This window comes from Oncorhynchus keta, chromosome 10, assembly GCF_023373465.1.
Source record: "Oncorhynchus keta strain PuntledgeMale-10-30-2019 chromosome 10, Oket_V2, whole genome shotgun sequence".
Lineage (NCBI taxonomy): Eukaryota > Metazoa > Chordata > Actinopteri > Salmoniformes > Salmonidae > Oncorhynchus > Oncorhynchus keta.
The window spans coordinates 17,641,033-17,660,111 of NC_068430.1; the positions used below are offsets into that span (position 1 = coordinate 17,641,033).

The 19,079-nt window shown below is 44.8% G+C and overlaps 2 protein-coding genes across 7 annotated transcripts in view; one reads left to right on the plus strand and one right to left on the minus strand.

Annotated features, from left to right (window-relative positions):
• Positions 1 to 5,428, plus strand: part of LOC118388311 (uncharacterized) — an 8,654-nt gene extending 3,226 nt beyond the window's left edge. For both annotated transcript variants that reach the window (XM_035777221.2, XM_052526579.1), the window contains exon 3: positions 1,856 to 5,428. In XM_035777221.2, coding sequence (XP_035633114.1) covers positions 1,856 to 2,949 — 1,094 coding nt within the window. In that variant the 3' untranslated portion in view covers positions 2,950 to 5,428. The remainder of the gene's footprint in view (positions 1 to 1,855) is intronic.
• A 137-nt stretch (positions 5,429 to 5,565) lies between these two features.
• Positions 5,566 to 19,079, minus strand: part of LOC118388312 (E3 ubiquitin-protein ligase TRIM62-like) — a 46,663-nt gene continuing 33,149 nt past the window's right edge. For 4 of the 5 annotated variants that reach the window (XM_035777227.2, XM_035777225.2, XM_052526576.1 and 1 more), the window contains 3 exons: positions 14,765 to 15,090; positions 11,116 to 11,231; positions 5,566 to 7,971 (listed from right to left, as the gene is read on the minus strand). In XM_035777227.2, coding sequence (XP_035633120.1) covers positions 7,418 to 7,971; positions 11,116 to 11,231; positions 14,765 to 15,090 — 996 coding nt within the window. In that variant the 3' untranslated portion in view covers positions 5,566 to 7,417. The remainder of the gene's footprint in view (positions 7,972 to 11,115; positions 11,232 to 14,764; positions 15,091 to 19,079) is intronic. The other variant, XM_035777226.2, reaches the window with a different exon arrangement.

Genomic DNA, 19,079 nt, shown 5'->3' on the forward strand with positions numbered 1-19,079 from the left:
AAATATTAACAATACTTTCTAGAATCAGCATTTTGACATGCCCCTCATGTGTTTCTGACTTTTAGAAAGGTTTTAACCCACTTAACCCCAAAATGTCAAAGTTTTCACTATCATTGTAAAGCCCTAGTTATGTTATTGCTTTTACGAAGTAATTTATAAAGATCTTTATTTTTTTCAACCTTTTATTTAACTAGGCAAGTCAGTTAAGAACAGATTCTTATTTACAATGACAGCCTCCACCGGCCAAACCCAGACGACGCTTTGCCAAATGTGCGCTGCCCTATGGGACTCCCAATCACGGCCGGTTGTGATACAGCCTGGATGTGAGAACTGATACATTTATGTCGCTCATTCGAACGTCAACTCTTGTTTTAATATGGTGAAGTTGTTCCTTTTAAAAATCTTGTTTTTAAAGAAACATTGATCAGATAGTGTTAAAGCAGGTGAGCTGGTTATTTTCTTTTTGCCCATTTTCTGGTGGAAAACTTAGTGGGTTGAGCATAACACGTCAACCCTGTTATCCATAGATATATGTAACAGTGTAACTTTAGACCGCCACCTCGCCCATACCCGGGCGCGAACCAGGGACCCTCTGCACACATCAACAACAGTCACCCATGAAGCATCATTACCCATCGCTCCACAAAATCCGCGGCCCTTGCAGAGCAAGGGGAACCACTACTTCAAGTTCTCAGAGCAAGTGACGTCACCGATTGAAACGCTATTTAGCGCGCATCACCGCTAACTAAGCTAGCCGTTTCACATCCGTTACATAGACAGGCTAGAAATATGAATATATTTTTTTGTGAAGCTTGCATTCCCCACATCTGTTGCACACAACAAGCTTCAATTCTCCCTGTCAAGGGGATTTATGGCTGATTTAAGATGAAAACCTCTGTTACTTAAATGGCACCATCCGGTATATTACAAGTTGCAACAGGGAACAGAAGCACCCTGTGTACCCAGCACAGAAGCACCCTGCGTACTCAGCACAGAAGCACCCTGCGTACTCAGCACAGAAGCACCCTGCGTACACAGCACAGAAGCACCCTGCGTACCCAGCACAGAAGCACCCTGAGTACTCAGCACAGAAGCACCCTGCGTACCCAGCACAGAAGCACCCTGCGTACCCAGCACAGAAGCACCCTGAGTACTCAGCACAGAAGCACCCTGCGTACCCAGCACAGAAGCACCCTGCGTACCCAGCACAGAAGCACCCTGCATACCCAGCACAGAAGCAGAGAAAATGCCATTGGAAACAGGCCCTTTGAAGGAAGTCAAAACAAAAGGCAGTGAGTGACCTTGTCAGTTGTTACAGAATCACAGTGTTCACAGGATGTCATCAATACAATACAACAGTGAATAATCAGTGTCCTCTGTTCTTGTACATCCAGTCTGGTATCAACTACTATCAACATATATGAGAATAATCCATAAGCTTCTGGATGCAGTCTAGTGGCCATCAACCAGCACCTTGAGTGTCACAAACACTGGAAGTCATGTATTACAGAAAAGGCAAATATATTAACATGCTAAACATTCTGTTAATCACTCTAAACTAAATATGAACTTTTGTGATCTTACATTTCCCCATTACACTCCTATAGTGTCATGTGTGACTCAGTTGGTAGAGCATGGTACTTGCAACGTCAGGGTCATGGATTCAATTCCCACAGGGGATCAGTACGAAAAAGTATGAAAATGTATGCACTCACTACTGTAAGTTGCTCTGGATAAGAGTGTCTGCTAAATTACTTAAATGTAAAATATCTATAGGCTATTTCAGTGTCCTAATGCTGCCAGTCCCATCCTCCACATTTCTCCATTTGATTGATTGATCTTTGTTGTCCCTCAGCCTTCCTGGTTGTACTCTGGTTTACAGAGCCCTGGCTACCTCAATTTTCCATGTCCACTGATGTCATCGCCCTGCGCTTCCTGCTCTTCCTCAGCTACATCTACTGGGCAGTGCTGCTGATGACCACACCTCTGGTTGCTGTGGAGACGGCCATGAGGTTGCAGTGGCCCCAAGTCTGTGGTGGCGGAGCAGTGGACGGAGACGTTGACAAACAGAGTAAAAATCCTGCACCTCACGGCGGTGTGACACTGGAGGTAGAGAACTGGCAGAGCAGGGACACAGACACCCAGATAGTAGGGAGAGAGGACCAGGACCAGGGAAGTTGTCTGTCCCACATCATTGGCTTCTTCTGCTGTCTGCTGGTGTGGGCTGTCTGTGGCATCTGTGGAGGTCAGGGCTGGAGACTGGAGGTGCTGTGGGTGGAGGTCTGCCTGGAGAGGACCAGCTCCCTCACTCTGTGTCTCCCTAGCCTCCCCAACACCGTTCAGCTTGCTCTGGGTGAGCCCAGCTGGGGCCTGGCCACTGTGACCTTGGCTCTCCTGCTGGTGCTGACGGTGGGCTGGGGCTTTCTCAGAAGACACCTGGCCCACACAGAGACGAACCCACACACACCCACAACCACACAGACACACAAGGAGGAACATGGTACTGACATTCAACTGCCCGTTCAAACACTCCCTGCACCACGCAAGGCTATGAAACCTGTGATGTCAGTGGCGTCAGCCCCACGGTTTGTTGACACAGAGACAACATGGTCCAGATGCTCCGTTCACAGCCCATGTTCTGGGAACAACATGCAGCTGTCACTGGGTCACCATGTCCTCTTATCCCTGGAGTTTTTGTCAGCAGACAGACTAGAGGGACACAAAGAGAAAAAAGGACTAGGAGACATACCTCTCACTGGTATTGTGGAGGAACACACAGACAGGAGCCAGCATGGGCTCGGGCGATTTCCCTGCCTGGGGGTGAATATAATGACAGGGTTAATGTGTCTGCTCACTGTCTGTGTGTTACCTCTAAACCTCAGTGTGAACATCCTACTAATCAGGCACACAGAGACAATGCTGCAGTGGAGTTTGAAGATCTTAATGTAGTTGATAATGTAAATTCAATCATTAAGGAGGTCTGAAAGGCTTGCTCACTTTATCTTCATCCACTAAGCATAATATATCATATTGTTTCTTCTCTATGGTATAGTTGGTAGCTATTTTCAAACAATTATCTCCCAGCAGGATGGTCTCGATGCCAGTTGCCCCCCCCACAGGGATGGTAACCTGCCATCATATCATCTGGCGAGACTATCCCCAAAACAATTTTAACACATTTTGATATTGCACTTGGTCTCTGTTGTTCATTCAGTTAGCCTGTCCTCGATTGAACTGGCTGCACCCAAAGAAGCTAAACAGAGGGGTCTCTCAGTCAACGTAACATCGGCATAAAGTCAGTGTAATGGACAATAAACCTGGATGGTGATATTGTTAGATAATGAGGTGTGGCTTGGGAATGGCAAAGGGGGGTGCAACTCAATATTATATACACTGACTGAATATACACAGAGTATTCCAAACATGATTTCACAGTTTTGGATTGACTGACCTTCATGTCTTAAAGTAATGATGAACTGTCGTTTCTCTTTGCTTATTTGACCTGTTCTTGCTATAATATGGACTTGGTCTTTTACCAAATAGGGCCATCTTCTGCATCCCAACCCTACCTAGTCACAACACAACTGATTGGCACAAACACATTAAGAAATTCCACAAATTAACAAGACACACCTGTTAATTGAAATGCATTCCAGGTGACTACCTCATGAAGCTGGTTGAGAGAATGCCAAGAGTGTGCAAAGCTGTCATCAAGGCAAAGGGTGGCTACTTTGAAGAATCTACAATGTAGACAATAGTACAAATAAATAAAAACCCTTGAATGAGTAGGCGTGTCCAAACGTTTGACTGCTACTGTGTGTGTGCAATATAATACATAAATATATAACTAATATTCTGTATATGTACTTGTGAGTGTGTGTGGCTCTGACATACTGTGAAGAACAGAGGAGCTACTGTTAACACAGGGCAGTTTGACTCAAGAATTCAGTGATTCTTTTCATTTCTACACTAGCCGAACAGAATATCAATACTGTGTCATAAATGACGCATTGAAATGAATGTCCAATCAAAAAGCTTATATGGACAATGAAGTTCACAGAATGACGTAAGGTATTACAGGTGGGCAATGCATCTTTCATTTGACAGTACGCCAACTTCCAAGTTAATGTGGAAATGCACAACACTGCTATTAGGGATGTTATTGACATATACTTCTCTGGGTGGTTCATTCTCAATACACTGCCTTCTCAAATGTTCCCCTCTAAGGCAGAATCACGAAAAACATCTCACACAACCATTGCTGCTGTAAAACGACTGAAAATGCCCTTCAGAGGCTATGTTTATTCCAATAATCATCTGAATAATTAGCTTCTGTTCACTGTGCCTTTGTTCAAACTATGAGAGCATGCTGATTACGCTCAACAAAATATTATCATTGTGAGCAGAGTTCCATCTTTCTCAAGGTCACTGTGTTTACTTGTATTCTCCCTGATCTAAACTCTGGCCAACACTATCTGGTCTACTAATAATGTCTGTGGCATAATTCGATTTGGAGTGAAGGTGCTCTCCAGCTCCGAGTCACTACAGTTATGGTGCCTGTGAGAGAACAGCCCAACTTTACCATTCACTCCCCATTCTTTAGTAGGGGGCAGTGACACACAACACTCCCACCTGAGCCACGTATCCTATATGGTGAGGGTTTCATAACGAGGATCTCCCCATGGGAAAATATTTTTCAGTTTAAATGGACAACTTCCCCTGATGTGAAGTTAGATTCATTACAGGAGTGTAACTGTAGATGGAAATGCAATGGAAATATCCTGGTGGTCTGACTGACATGAACAAAGGCTCTGTGTTGTTGACTGCTCCATTGCCAGGTCCACAATTCACCCTATAATGATGCAACTGGTATCAATCTGCCCCAAAATAGCATGAATAATTATGCATGAGGCCATCAAACTACAAGCAGCTCTGCCATCATAAAGTGGCCTCCAACAACAGCAATGATGTTAAATATCTGGCTAACCGTTGCTTCTTATTTCCGACATTCACTTTAAACAGTTTCATAAAAATTACAAATCAAATCTCCCTTTTTATTTTTAGAAGCCATTCTGAGATCTCCAGGCGTTCTCCCCAGATACAGGGGACAGAAAGCAGACAGGGAGACCGTGCGTGAGGGATAATTCCCAGCAGACAACACAGTAAGGCTCTTCCGTTGCCGTGAGGTTGTATGGTGTTCAGATTACAGTGTGATCCATCACGGGGTTACTCGCAGATTTCTATTCATCGAGTTGAGAAATGCCTCAGCATGTGAATGAGAGGAACAGAGAACAAACGGAGTCTCTGGCTTGCCGTGTAGGGGAGGCTTTCACAGGGCTGGGAGTTGGTTCATGTCAGCTGAAATATGCACCTTGACACAGAATGTATGCTAATAACCTTGCACAGGCAATTTCTCTCATACTGATATCTTGTAGCTGCTCTCTAGTGGAGTTCTGTTAGGCATTCTGTGTAAGTATTTCACTTGCATATTGTCAAAGGACTCAACAAATGTATTAGAGCTTCATGTGTGTCAGTGCGTTTCTAAATGACAAAGTCAATGAGACGTTGGTTTTACCTGTCTTTAATTGTACATGAAAACATTTGTCATGGACCTCTAGCAGCAGAAGCACACCAGAGTATGTTCGCACAACAATGGGTGCACAGCGGCCATCATCCAAAAGACACAATCCTCATTAAAAAGTATTCTTATAAATGGTCATTATTATGACCCCCACCACCCCACAATAATCATCTCCTGCTTGGTGTCCATATCACAGGACAGCAGTCTTGCTTCAAATATGGTTCTGCATCATACTGCTCATACTGTACTCTTCAGAACATACCAACAAAGTAGTGAACTGCCCCAGTTCTTCAAAGTGAACAAACACACGAGGCGGGGGAACAGATGTGATATTTTATCACCTCACAGACAAGGCCAGAACATACATTTCCACCAACATGCACACATACTGTACAGCACTTTGAGATATCAGCTGATGTACGAAGGGCTATATAAATACATTTGATTTACTAACATACAGACAAACACACACACTCACCCCCCTGGCTCTCTCCGTGCTGGACTTTGTATAATACAAAAGCTCGTCCCTTAACAATCTGCAGGACTGGCCTTAAATCAGGGGATCATAAGAGCACTTGAGGCATATGGGGTAGGAGCCAACATGAACTGAGCCTCAAAACATAGTGTATTCTGTTTACGCTGCAACAGCCTTATGGAACTAAATGGATGTTAAAAGAATCCCAACAGACCAGGGCAGTATAATAATGTACTGTAATATTGTTCTCCTTGGCCATTTGTATATCCTTAAAGTCATTAAACTATTTAGACAATCTATAAATATATTAAAAAACATTGTATCCATAGCATTTACTAGTTTCAACATATTTGAAGAAAAAAATGAAAGAGACAGAATGACTGATTAAAAACATTCTAGAGCTCATTAATTGCAGCGTCATGCTGCTCGAGTCGTAAGTGGCATCTGCCCCATAGGCCAAGTGTAAATCAGCAGATGTCAAGATTCATTTATTGATATTGACCTCTGACACCTACAATGCGATGACGAGATGTCATGGAAGGGAGGAGGCAGGGAGATGGAATCAGGAATGTACGAGTGTTAACACTAAGTGAATAAATGACCACAGGTACAGGACAGCTGGAGTAGAGCGTTAGCGTGCTGGAGGTGAATAAACCAACAGACTCGGTGGGGAAAGGAGGGAGCGTTGAGGACAGCAAACACTACTACAGTGACGATCACTAGACCACATGGACCATGATTCTTCCGTTCCAGCACGTCTTGGACTGACCGACATTGTTAACGATGGAAAAGTGCACCCGAGGGAAAATAATCAAGAGCTGCGACATCATCAGTAAAGGGTACAGGTACATGGAGGGACATGGAACAGCACTCACTGCCACCACGACGGGCGTTCACTCACAACAGCTAACTATGCCAAAGAAAAAGGACCATAGGGGTGTCAGAGCCCTTGGGCTTGTGCAAGGTGGTCCTCAGACAGCAACAGCACACAGAGATCCCCCCCACTAAACCATTGTGGGATGACATTATGCAGACAGTCTCTCCTTACACCAGTGAAGAAGCTAACCAGGGCTCAGTTGGAGCGATGCTGCTGGAGCAGCGTTCCAATAGTCTTTCCCAGGTGAGAATAGTGAGGACCCACACCGACAGGCAAAAAGAGCAGGACACACAGACTTCCTGTCACCCGCAAACCAGACAGAAAAACATTCCAAAGTCATACACCCTGTTCTTTTTCTCATATTCCTTCATTTTAAAACTAGTTGTCTTTAGGATCGTAGTTATATCATCATCATCATCATCCTATTGTCAGGTTAGGGTTGAGGTGAGTGATCTGATCTGTCTAGTGACACTGTGTGTAGCTCTTATAGACGCACGGTGTTGATTCTCAGCGGCTGGACATTCTTGCCATTGGCGTGGCTCTGCCCGGGGCTGAAGTAGGGGCAGAGCTTGGCCGGGAAAGTTTTCTCCCTGTAGGTGTACAGCCAGGACATGTCGTCAGCATTGTAGAACACCAGCAGGCCCTTGGGGTAGTCCAGGTACACACCCACCTTCTCCAGCTTGCTCTTGACGTTGAGGCGGGTCCAGGGCTCGGTGCAGGCGCTGTACTGGTTGCCGTCGTGCATGACAATGCAGTAGAAGCCGCGGCTGGGTTGGATCTGGATGCTGCCCTTGCGGCTGACAGTCTCGTTGGCCACGCCGATCATCCACTGGGTCTTCTCTGACACCATCACCTCCCAGTAGTGCACCCCGGAGCCGAAGCCCTCGGCCCCCAGCACAGACACCTCCACGTCGAAGCGTCGCGGGGAGTCCTGCAGCGGCTGGGGGTGCAGGTTACCATAGGCTACAATGGTGCAGTCATCTGATAGGATGAGCCTCTGGTGGGCTGTGACAGGGTCTAAGGTCAAAGCTGCTGGCACTACGGAGAGAGAGAAGGGACACATTATGTATGGAGATACAGGGTTAACGTGGAGCCACACCAGAGACAAGCAGACAGTGCTAGCCCAGATAAAGACAGTTACAGGATACAGATAAAGACATCTTCTTGAAATACTGTTTGCCAAGAGAAACACGTATAAAATATGTTATGAGGACGCTCCCTCTCTGACAAGACACTAGCTCCAGAACTACTGTGTTATGAGGGCACTCCCTCTGACAGACACTAGCTCCAGAACTACTGTGTCATTTGGTGTGTCACTCCATTTTCACTATCAACACTGTACTGTCTGAGTTCTATGCTGAGGCAGTGAAAATATCCTGGCATCCCATTTCAGCCAGTCCCTAAACTGGAGAGGGGTCCTGACGTCAAGTGCATACAAATTGATCTCCAAAACGTTATATTTAAAAAGTGATACACCAAATGGATGGGAGAGGACCAAGGACATTCTGTTTGGAGGGAGGAGCTGTGTCAATGGCACAGTCTCTGTCTGCAGTGGTCACTATTGGTTGACTGACTGTAGCTTCAAGCTGGTGTTTCTGCTCTAGCAAAAATGAGCTGATGCAGCTGAAGGACCCTATCAGGAACAGAATAAGGGACTGTCAATGGTGTTGGGATGACTCATGGGTAGCCTAATCTCTTGTAATACACCCTACATCTACTGTTATCATATTTCAAGTAATGAAGAAATCACAAAAAAGTATTTACAGCCGCCATGTTTGGGACTGTTGGTTCACACACTGACAATGCTAAAAACTGAAAATCCCCTGTAATTCTCACAAAAACCACAAGATGTGACAGATTTTTCTCAACAATTCCTCTGGCTGCCACTAGTCTTGATCAACTACAAATTTCCTGTTTCATACATTTTTTTGGTCATTTAGATCCAATGATTATTTTATTTTTTATATACATGAAGGGAAACCTTAAGATAAATCATCCACTTGTTTCGAGAGAAAAATATTGATTGTTTTTGAGTAAAGTAGTAATATGTTAGGTTAGTATGTTGGGGGCGAGATGGGTATCTCGCCCCTTTATGATTGATCATTTGTTTCTAGCTGTAATTTTGGCACTGGCTACCCCAGTTAGCTAACTAGCAACCTCACTAACAGAAAGTCTGAGGTGAAATTAACGCTTACCAGCTCGTTAGCATAAGCCAATGTCTGCTAGCATGGCTAGCTAACCCCCAGTTAGCATGATTAGGGTTAGGGGTCAAAGTTAAAATAAGGGCCAGGGTTCGACTGGCAGGCATAGACTGGTTTTATGGTTTCATGAAGCAGCACACAGAATTATCCATCCGTATCCCACAACATCAACCTCTGCCACATCCACCACCACAAAGCCTACCCAGCACCCACAGGTCTCCTCCGGTGACCTTGCTCTGAACGTCAGCACTCATTTTAGGAAATAGAAAGTAGAATAGTGTGATTAGAAATAAGTGTTTATTGAACCAATACTCATGAGTTGTTTATTTGTTTAAAGTACTAGTTCTACAACAACAAACAGCAGCAAAGGTCATTTGGGGTTGTCCCCCAGGCCAAGGATACAGGAGGCCAGGCCTAGGCAAAGAAAGGCTGAGTTGGCTACAGTCCTGGAGGACAAGTCAAAAAACTAAGAGAGAAGGAAGAAAGCAAAGGGAGAAAAAAAACTGACACTGGAAAACCCGGTGACACTGGAGAAAGCTGTGGCGCCATTGAAAAAGGTTGTTCCAGGTTCCAAAATCATGTTACCCCGGTAGCTGGGCAAAATGCCCCTTTCCTAAAAAACACATTTAATCATTTCGTTTTTTAAAGTCAACTGTAGCCATTTATTTTCCTTTATAGTTTGTTACCATAAGCATGGCCATCATCCACTTAAAGAAGGTGGGGGGGTATCTTACCCCATGTTACCCTACATTCAAAGTACCCTGGCCTCCACTGTTTGATGTTGTACTCCATGTCATGCAAAGGTATGGAAATAGAGCTGTGGTGGGAGGTGGGAAGCAGTCTTTATAGATATACCTTATAGAGTATGAGTCTACAACTCTGTGTTGGCCTGGCATGGCTGAAGGCTGCCAGCTACATGTAGTTTTGCGGGTTAACTGTGGGTTACGGAGGGAGATTGGTTGGAGCACTCCACCCTGCCTGCTCCACCACCTTGAGTAGTTTTTTTTCAGTCATTATGGAAAACTGAACTAGAGGAACAATGGCGGCTTGTTCTCCTCACTCACTCCCATACATAGAGGTGGTTTAGAATAAAACAGACAGAGGGGAATTTGCCAAATCGCAACCTTGTTCCTCGGTAGTTACATCTTACAGTATAAACAGGAGGCATGGCCAGTAGCCAGCAGGCAGGGCAATGTCTTTACCACACAATGACACTCTCTCTTGCACACATACAAACAAATGCATTCATACCCCCTCTCTCACACAGTCAGACACACACACATGTCATTTTTCTAATTGGGAACACAGATTAAAAAAAGGCACAGGTTTGAGAGAAGAGATAGTTTAGGGGAGTAATAAGTCTATCATCTGATGGGATGGAAAGGCGTTGTGGCAGCCAGTGGTGATGGATTGGAACCAATTGTTTCATTTGGCACGCAGTCAAGGGAGGCCAAGAAACCACCCTGCCTTCTCACCAGCTACAGGCCAAAATGGTGAATCTATTGAAGGAGTGAAATATTCCTTGGTGCATTATTTTCAATAACCTTCTCTAAGAGTGAGTGATGGCTGGGGGCTTAGGGAGAATATGAGGAGAGGGGGAGAAGAGGAGAGAGAATAGCTCCTCATCAACTCTCCTAGCAGAGAAGGGCATCTCAACCCTCCAGCCACCATTTTCTCATCACGCAGTTCCTAAAGCTCAAACATTCCATCTATTTTAATGCAGGATTAGCTCCCACTGTGTAAGTATGTTCCAAGGTTACTATTATTTCCTTATTCCGTACAAGGCATCAATTTAAAGCCCAATTTAAAACTCAATCTATGCTACCCTTCCATGGTGGAAGACAACAATTTGTATCATTACTGATGGACGTGTTGAGGTATTTGGGAGTATCTAACAATTCATAAGAGGCTCCTGTTGAAGCCCATGCTGTTACACAGTTTAATTGGGTGAGGGTTAACGGTAACCATAGGTGGTGCATACCTGGTGAAATATCCTGAAATAGAGACTTCCATATTGTGTACTGCAGGGGCCCCATGTACTTGGAGGTCGGGAAATCTTCATATGTTAAATTGGTCTCATGTATCTTTCCTTTTATCCTGTGGGGGGAGAAGGACGATCAATGTCATTGTCAATAATCTACTCTTACATTCACATCTCTTTGCGCCCTCTGTGAGATGCGTCTAGTAACTGCACCATTTTCTCTGTATGTTGTTGATTAAAGCATCCGTCAGACTCTGGATGCCCCAAGGCTTAATGATCTACAGCACTGTAGATTGACATGGGTGAGGGGGAGGGGGTCATCTGTAATGCTATTACTGTGTCAACCCCCACATTAGTCATTTTCATCACTCCCACATGTAGCCTTGGGTTCAGACAGGAAGAGGTGGTTTTCCCACTAGGGATATGCATCTTTCCCTTTCAAGAAGATTCAATATGTATCTAGATGCCTGGGATCTATTCGGCCTTGTCTCAGGATGGTAAGTTGGTGGTTGACGATATCCCTCTAGTGGTGTGGGGGCTGTGCTTTGGCAAAGTGGGTGGGGTTATATCCTTCCTTTTTGGCCCTGTCTGGGGGTGTCATCGGATGGGGCCACAGTGTCTCCTGACCCCTCCTGTCTCAGCCTCCAGTATTTATGCTGCAGTAGTTTGTGTCGGGGGGCTAGGGTCAGTTTGTTATATCTGGAGTACTTCTCCTACCCTATCCGGTGTCCTGTGTGAAGTTAAATATGCTCTCTCTAATTCTCTCTTTCTTTCTCACTCTCGGAGGACCTGAGCCCTAGGACCATGTCTCAGGACTACCTGACATGACTCCTTGCTGTCCCCAGTCCACCTGGCCGTGCTGCTGCTCCAGTTTCAACTGTTCTGCCTGTGATTATTATTATTTGACCATGCTGGTCATTTATGAACATTTGAACATCTTGGCCATGTTCTGTTATACTCTCCACCTGGCACAGCCAGAAGAGGACTGGCCACCCCTCATAGCCTGGTTCCTCTCTAGGTTTATTCCTAGGTTTTGGCCTTTCTAGGGAGTTTTTCCTAGCCACCGTGCTTCTACACCTGCATTGCTTGCTGTTTGGGGTATTAGGCTGGGTTTCTGTACAGCACTGAGATATCAGCTGATGTACGAAGGGCTATACAAATAAATTTGATTTGGCTCCGATACAGGAACAATAGGTTTCAGTTTGATTAGATTACGAATCAATGCGGTTCAGTTCAATGTGATTCAATGCATAAACACAATAATTTTCCATTCTAAATTCAAATCTGCTGCTGATGGAGCTCATGAGCTGGTCTTCCCTGAGCTGGATCTGTTGGAGCTGACGTGCGTGTATGTATGTACTGTGTACTATATACAGTTGAAGTCGGAAGTTTACATACATCTTAGCCAAATACATTTAAACTCAGTTTTTCACCATTCCTGACATTTAATCCCAGTGAAAATCCCCGTTTTAAGTCATTTAGGATCATCACTTTATTTTAAGAACGTGAAATGTCAGAATAATAGTAGAGAGAATGATTTATTTCAGCTTTTATTTCTCTCATCACACTCCCAGTGGGTCAGAGGTTTACATACACTCAATTAGTATTTGGTAGCATTGCCTTTAAATTGTTTAACATGGGTCAAACACGTCGGGTAGCCTTCCATAAGCTTCTCACAATAAATTGGGTGAATTGTGGCCCATTCCTCCTGACAGAGCTGGTGTAACTGAGTCAGGTTTGTAGGCCTCCTTGCTCACACACGCTTTTCAGTTCTGCCCACAAATTGTCTATGGGATTGAGGTCAGGGCTTTGTGATGGCCACTCCAATACCTTGACTTTGTTGTCCTTTAGCCATATAACTTTGAAAGTATGCTTGGGGTCATTGTCCATTTGGAAGACCCATTTGCGACCAAGCTTTAACTTCCTGACTGATGTATTGAGTTGTTGCTTCAATATATCCACAATTTTTCTCCCTCATGATGCCATCTATTTTGTGAAGTGCACCAGTCCCTCCTGCAGCAAAGCACCCCCTTAACATGATGCTGCCACCCCCGTTCTTCACAGTTGGGATGGTATTCTTTGGCTTGCAAGCATCCCCCTTTTTCCTCCAAACATAACGATGGTCATCATGGCCTAACAGTTTTATTTTTGTTTCATCAGACCAGAGGACATTTCTCAAAAAAAGTATGATCTTTGTCACCATGTGCAGTTGCAAACCGTAGTCTGGCATTATGGCAGTTTTGGAGCAGTGGCTTCTTCCTTGCTGAGTGGCCTTTCAGGTTATGTCGATATAGGACTCGTTTTACTGTGGATATAGATATTTTTGTACCCGTTTCCTCCAGCATCTTCACAAGGTCCTTTGCTGTTGTTCTGGGATTGATTTACACTTTTCACACCAAAGTCATTTAATCTCTAGGAGACAGAACGCGTCTCCTTCCTGAAAGGTATGATGGTGGTCCCGTGGTGTTTATACTTGCGTACTATTGTTTGTACAGATGAACGTGGTACCTTCATGCGTTTGAAAATTGCTCCCAATGTTGAACCAGACTTGTCAAGGTCTACAATTGTTTTTCTGAAGTCTTGACTGATTCCTTTTGATTTTCCCGTAATGTGAAGCAAAGATGCACTGAGTATGAAGGTAGACCTTGAAATACATCCACAAGTACACCTCCAATTGACTCAAGTGATGTCAATTAGCCTATCAGAAGCTTCTAAAGCCATGACATCATTTTCCAAGCTGTTTAAAAGCAGTCAACTTAGTGTATGTAAACTTCTGACCCACTGGAATTGTGATAGTGAATTATTAGTGAAATAATCTGTCTGTAAACAAAAATGACTTGTGTCATGCACAAAGTAGATGTCCTACCCAAGTTGCCAAAACTATAGTTTGTTAAAAAGAAATTTGTGGAGTGGTTGAAAAATGAGTTTTAATGACTCCAAATATGTAAACTTCCAACTTCAACTGTAGATTTTCTGACCGACGCATAATACATTTGGATTGGATTGGTTTGGGGTCCGTAGACCGATACACGTGTTTAAGATACAGTTGTATCTGTGAATCGTTACCTTCCTATTTTAACCACTTTGAAGCCCTTCTTAACCCTGCCTGGGAAAGCTAGGGCTGCACAGCTAAACATTGATCATCTTGAGGAACATTGAAAAGAAGAACAGGGTGTTCAGTGAGCCAAGGCTAACCATTCACCTGCTGTGCCTTTAAGTGACTTAGCCTGAGGAGAAACCACAACCTTGTCAAGCCTGTTCTCACAAAGAAGTATTGGAAACTATGAGATGGCGAACCTGGATATCAGTTCATTCTTCACTCATTCCTATCAATGCCCCCTGGACTGGTTGTTAGAATACCTACTGATGCAACAACTTCCTCAGTCAACCTTATCAATCCCTCTAAGATCTCAAATACTTCAACTCTATTCCCCTGAGCCCACTCTTTCACAGATTTCAAATAATGAGCCCTGTATATCTGGCCTGTTAAGCTATCTGTCAGAGACCTGGGATAAGCCTCATTGCCTAACTCTGCACTTTCACTCCAAGATATCAATATCCTGACGATGAGCAGAATGGATTACATTCAGGGGATGGTGTTATGTTAGGAGGGTAGTATAACATAACCCCAGACAGCGTACTATCTTACAAAAGTTTAGGACTGTGGCTGTTTGGAAGAACAGCTGATCCATGGTCAGTCAGACAGTAAGCAGAGCACCTCTCGGAGGTGAGGGCAACGCCCTCCAGGAATTCATGGCGGCCTGGCTCGTTGAGGCGCTCCTGCAGGATGCCGATGCCCTCCTTGACGTCACACAGCTGCTGGCTGAAACGCTGGATCTTGTGCTCGATGTCGGAGAGCGTGCGCGCTGTATCAGTCTCCAGCTCCTCCAACATGGCCTTCTGGCGCTCGCGCAGAAATCGCTGCAGATGCTCAAACACCTCGCCGATGGTCGCACGAAGGCCCTTGGCCGACGACTGGAACGAGAGAGAGAACGAGAGGAGACGGGGACAAGAGAGATGAGGTTATTTATTTACAATGAAAGTGCAGGTTATGCTACATCTATTAAGCATCATTATCAAATCAAAAATCAAATCTAACTATGTCACATGCGCCGAATACAAGTGTAGACCTTACCGTGAAATGCTTACTTACAAGCCCTTAACTCTTCTTGAAGTGTTGGTTCAGAAAATATTTACCAAATAAACTAAAGTAAAAAATAATAAAACACAATAACAAGGCTATATACAGGGGGTACCGGTACCGAGTCAGTGTGCGGGGATACAGGTTATAGGTAATTTGTAGATGTGGGTAGGGGTGAAGTGACTATGCATAGATAATAAACAGCAGGTAGCAGCAGAGTACAAAACAAATGGGGGGGGGGGCAATGTAATAATCCGGTGGCCATTCGATTAATTGTTCAGCAGTCTTATGGCTTGGGGGGTTAGAAGCTTTTAAGGAGCCTTTTGGTCGTAGACTCGGCGCTCCGATACCACTTGCCATGCGGCAGCAGAAAGAAAAATATACAGTCTATGACTTGTGTGACTGGAGTCTCTGACAATTTTATGGGCTTCCCCCTGACACCGCCTATTATATAGGTCCTGGCTGGCAGGAAGCTTGGCCCCAGTGATGTACTGGGCCGTTCGCACTACCCGCTGTCGCACCTACGGTCAGATATCGAGCAGTTGCCATATCACGCGGTGATGCAATCGGTCAGGATGATCTCGATGATGGAGCTGTGGAACCTTTTGAGGATCTGGGGACCCATGCCAAATCTTTTCAGTCTCCTGAGAGGGAAAAGGTTTTGTTGTGCCCTCTTCATGACTGCCTTGGTGTGTTTGGACCATGATACTGTTGGTGATGTGGACACCAAGAAACTTGAAACTCTCGACCCGCTCAACTACAGCCCCGTTGATGTTAAATGGGGCCTGTTCGGCCTGCCTTTTCCTGTAGTCCACAATCAACTCCTTTGTCTTGCTCACATTGAGGGAGAGGTTGTTTTCCTGGCACCACACTGCCAGTTCTCTGACCTCCCTTTAGGCTGTCAAATCGTTGTCGGTGATCAGGCCTACCACTTGTGTCGTCAGCAAACTTAATGGTGTTGGAGTCGTGTTTGGCCAAGCACTCGTGGGTGAACAGCGAGTACAAGAGGGGACGTGGCAGACGTGTTGTTGCCTACCCTTACCACCTGGGGTGGCCTGTCAGGAAGTCCAGGATCAAGTTGCAAAGGGAGTTGTTTTGTCCCAGGGTCCTTAACTTACTGATGAGCTTTGTGGGCACTCTGGTGTTGAACACTGAGCTGTCGTCAATGAACAGCATTCTCACATAGGTGTTCCTTTGACCAGGTGGAAAAGGGCAGTGTGGAGTGCAATGGAGACTGCGTCATCTGTGGATCTGTTGGGGCGGTATGCGAATTGGAGTGGGTCTAGGGTATCCGGGAGGATGCTGTTGATGTGAGCCTTGACCAGCCTTTCAAAGCATTTCATGGCTACCAATGTGAGTGCTACGGGGCGGTAATCATTTAGGCAGGTTACCTTCGCTTCCTTGGGCACAGGGACTATGATGTTCTGCCTGAAACATGTAGGTATTACAGACTCAGTCAGGAAGAGGTTGAAAATGTCAGTGAAGACACTTACCAGTTGGTACACGTCCTGGTAATCCATCTGGCCCCACAGCTTTGTGAATGTTGGCCTGTTTAAAAAGTCTTACTCGGCTACCGAGTTTGTTATCACACAGTCATCCAGAACAGCTGGTGCTCTCGTGAGCATAAAAGGCATTTAGCTTGTCTGGTAGGCTCACGTCACTGGGCAGCTCGCGTCTGGGTTTCCCTTCGTAATCCGTAATAGTTTTCAAGCCCTGCCACATCCAACGAGAGTCAGAGTCTGTGTAGTAGGATTCAATCTTAATCCTTTATTGATGCTTTGCTTGTTTAATTATTCGTCTGAGGGTATTAGCGGGATTTGTTATAGGCGTCCGGATCAGTGTCCCGCTCCTTGAAAGCGGCAGCTCTAGCCTTTAGCTCGATGCGGATGTCACCTGTAATCCATGGCTAATGGTTGGGGTATGTACGGACGGTCAACTGTAGGGACGACGTCATCGATACACTTATTGATGAAGCCGATGACTGAGGTGGTATACTCCTCAATGCCATTGGATGAATCCCGGAACATATTCCAGTCTGTGCTAGCAAAAAGTCCTGTAGTGAAGCAACCGTGGCATCTGTGGCATCTGACCGCTTCCGTATTGAGCGAGTCACTGGTACTTCCTGCTTTAGTTTTTGCTTGTAAGCAGGAATCAGGGGGATAGAATTATGGTCAGATTTGCCAAATGGAGGGCAGGAGAGAGCTTTGTATGCATCTCTGTGTGTGGAGTAAAGGTGGTCTAGAATTTTTCTGGTAAAAATTTGGTAAAAGTGATACAATTTTGCCTGCATTAAAGTCCACGGCCACTAGGAGCGCTGCTTCTGGGTGAGCATTTTCTTGTTTACTTTTGGCCTTAGAGTTGGTTGAGTGCGGTCTTAGTGCCAGCTTCGTTCTGTGGTGGTAAATAGACGGCTACGAATAATATAGATGAGAACTCTCCTGGTAAATAGTGTGGTCTACAACTTATCAAAAGGTACTCTACCTCAGGCGAGCAATACCTCGAGACTTCTTTAATATTAGACATCACGCACCAGCTGTTAGACAAAAAGACCCCCACCCCTCTTCTTACCAGACGTAGCTTCTCTGTTCTGCCGTTGCATTGAAAATCCCTCCAGCTCTAAATGATCCGTGTCGTAGTTCAGCCATAACTTGGTGAAACTAAGAATTATAATATCTTATATGTCCCATAGGTAGGATGATTCATAAATAATCAATTTTATTCTCCAATGATTGCATGTTAGCAAGTAGAATTGATGGCAGTGGGAGTTAACTGGCTCTCCTACAGATTCTCAAAAGGCAGCCTGATCTGCGTCCCCTTTTCCTCCGTCTTTTCTTCACGCAAATGACGGGGATATGGGCCTGTTCCTGGGAGAGCAGTATATCTTTCGTCAGACTCGTTAAAGGAAAAACCTTCTTCCAGTCCGTGGTGAGTAATCACAGATCTGATGTCCATAAGTTATTTTCGCTATTATTTAAGCTACTGCCTTCCACTTGACAAAAGTCAGTAACACAATGGCTTACTTAATAAGGCACAAGAAGGGGTGTGGTATATGGCTAACATACCACAGCTGTGGACTGTTCTTACGTACGACGCAACGCAGTGTCTGGATACAGCCCTTAGCCATTGTATATTGGTCATATACTAGAAACTCCTGGAGGTGCCTTATTATTATTATAAACTGGTAACCATAGTAATTAGAACAGTAAAAATATGTGTCATCATACCTGTGGTATAGTCTGATATACCACAGCCTTCAGCCAATCAGCATTCAGGGCTCGAACCACTTGGTTTATAAAAACCTTTTTAGCACCTAACATTAAGTAAATTTATTGACTGAAAAAAATCTGTCTAACAGGCATAGGCAGGGCTTCTAGGGACAATCCCCATCTGCTGTTGTAGATCATCCAACATTAGAACATTTTGTATTGATTTATCATAAGAACGGCCTATATAGAGAGCATTAGGAGTAGAATAGGGCAAAGCTCAGCCTCACTGGTTGGTTGGGACAGTAGAAGAGTCCCTAGAGCACAGTTAGTGACATTGTGCTGTTTTAATAGTGGTACTGCTTGTGAGATCGAAAGCATGTTTAAAAGGCTGATGCTGTGGGGTCGGCTGGGGACAGACAAGCTGTGTGTTGAAGGCAACATTTACAAGGCCAGCGGATAGTCAGTGAAAAGGATGCTATTATTGGAAGAGCAGTGCTCTTGATGAGGGGAAAAGGAGCGGAAGCTGAGGAGAGGAGAGAGTGGTGTGAATTGGAGAAATCGTGGGGAAATCAAGGAGGGCGCTGGACTTGAAGAGGAAATTAATCATCTCCAATGCT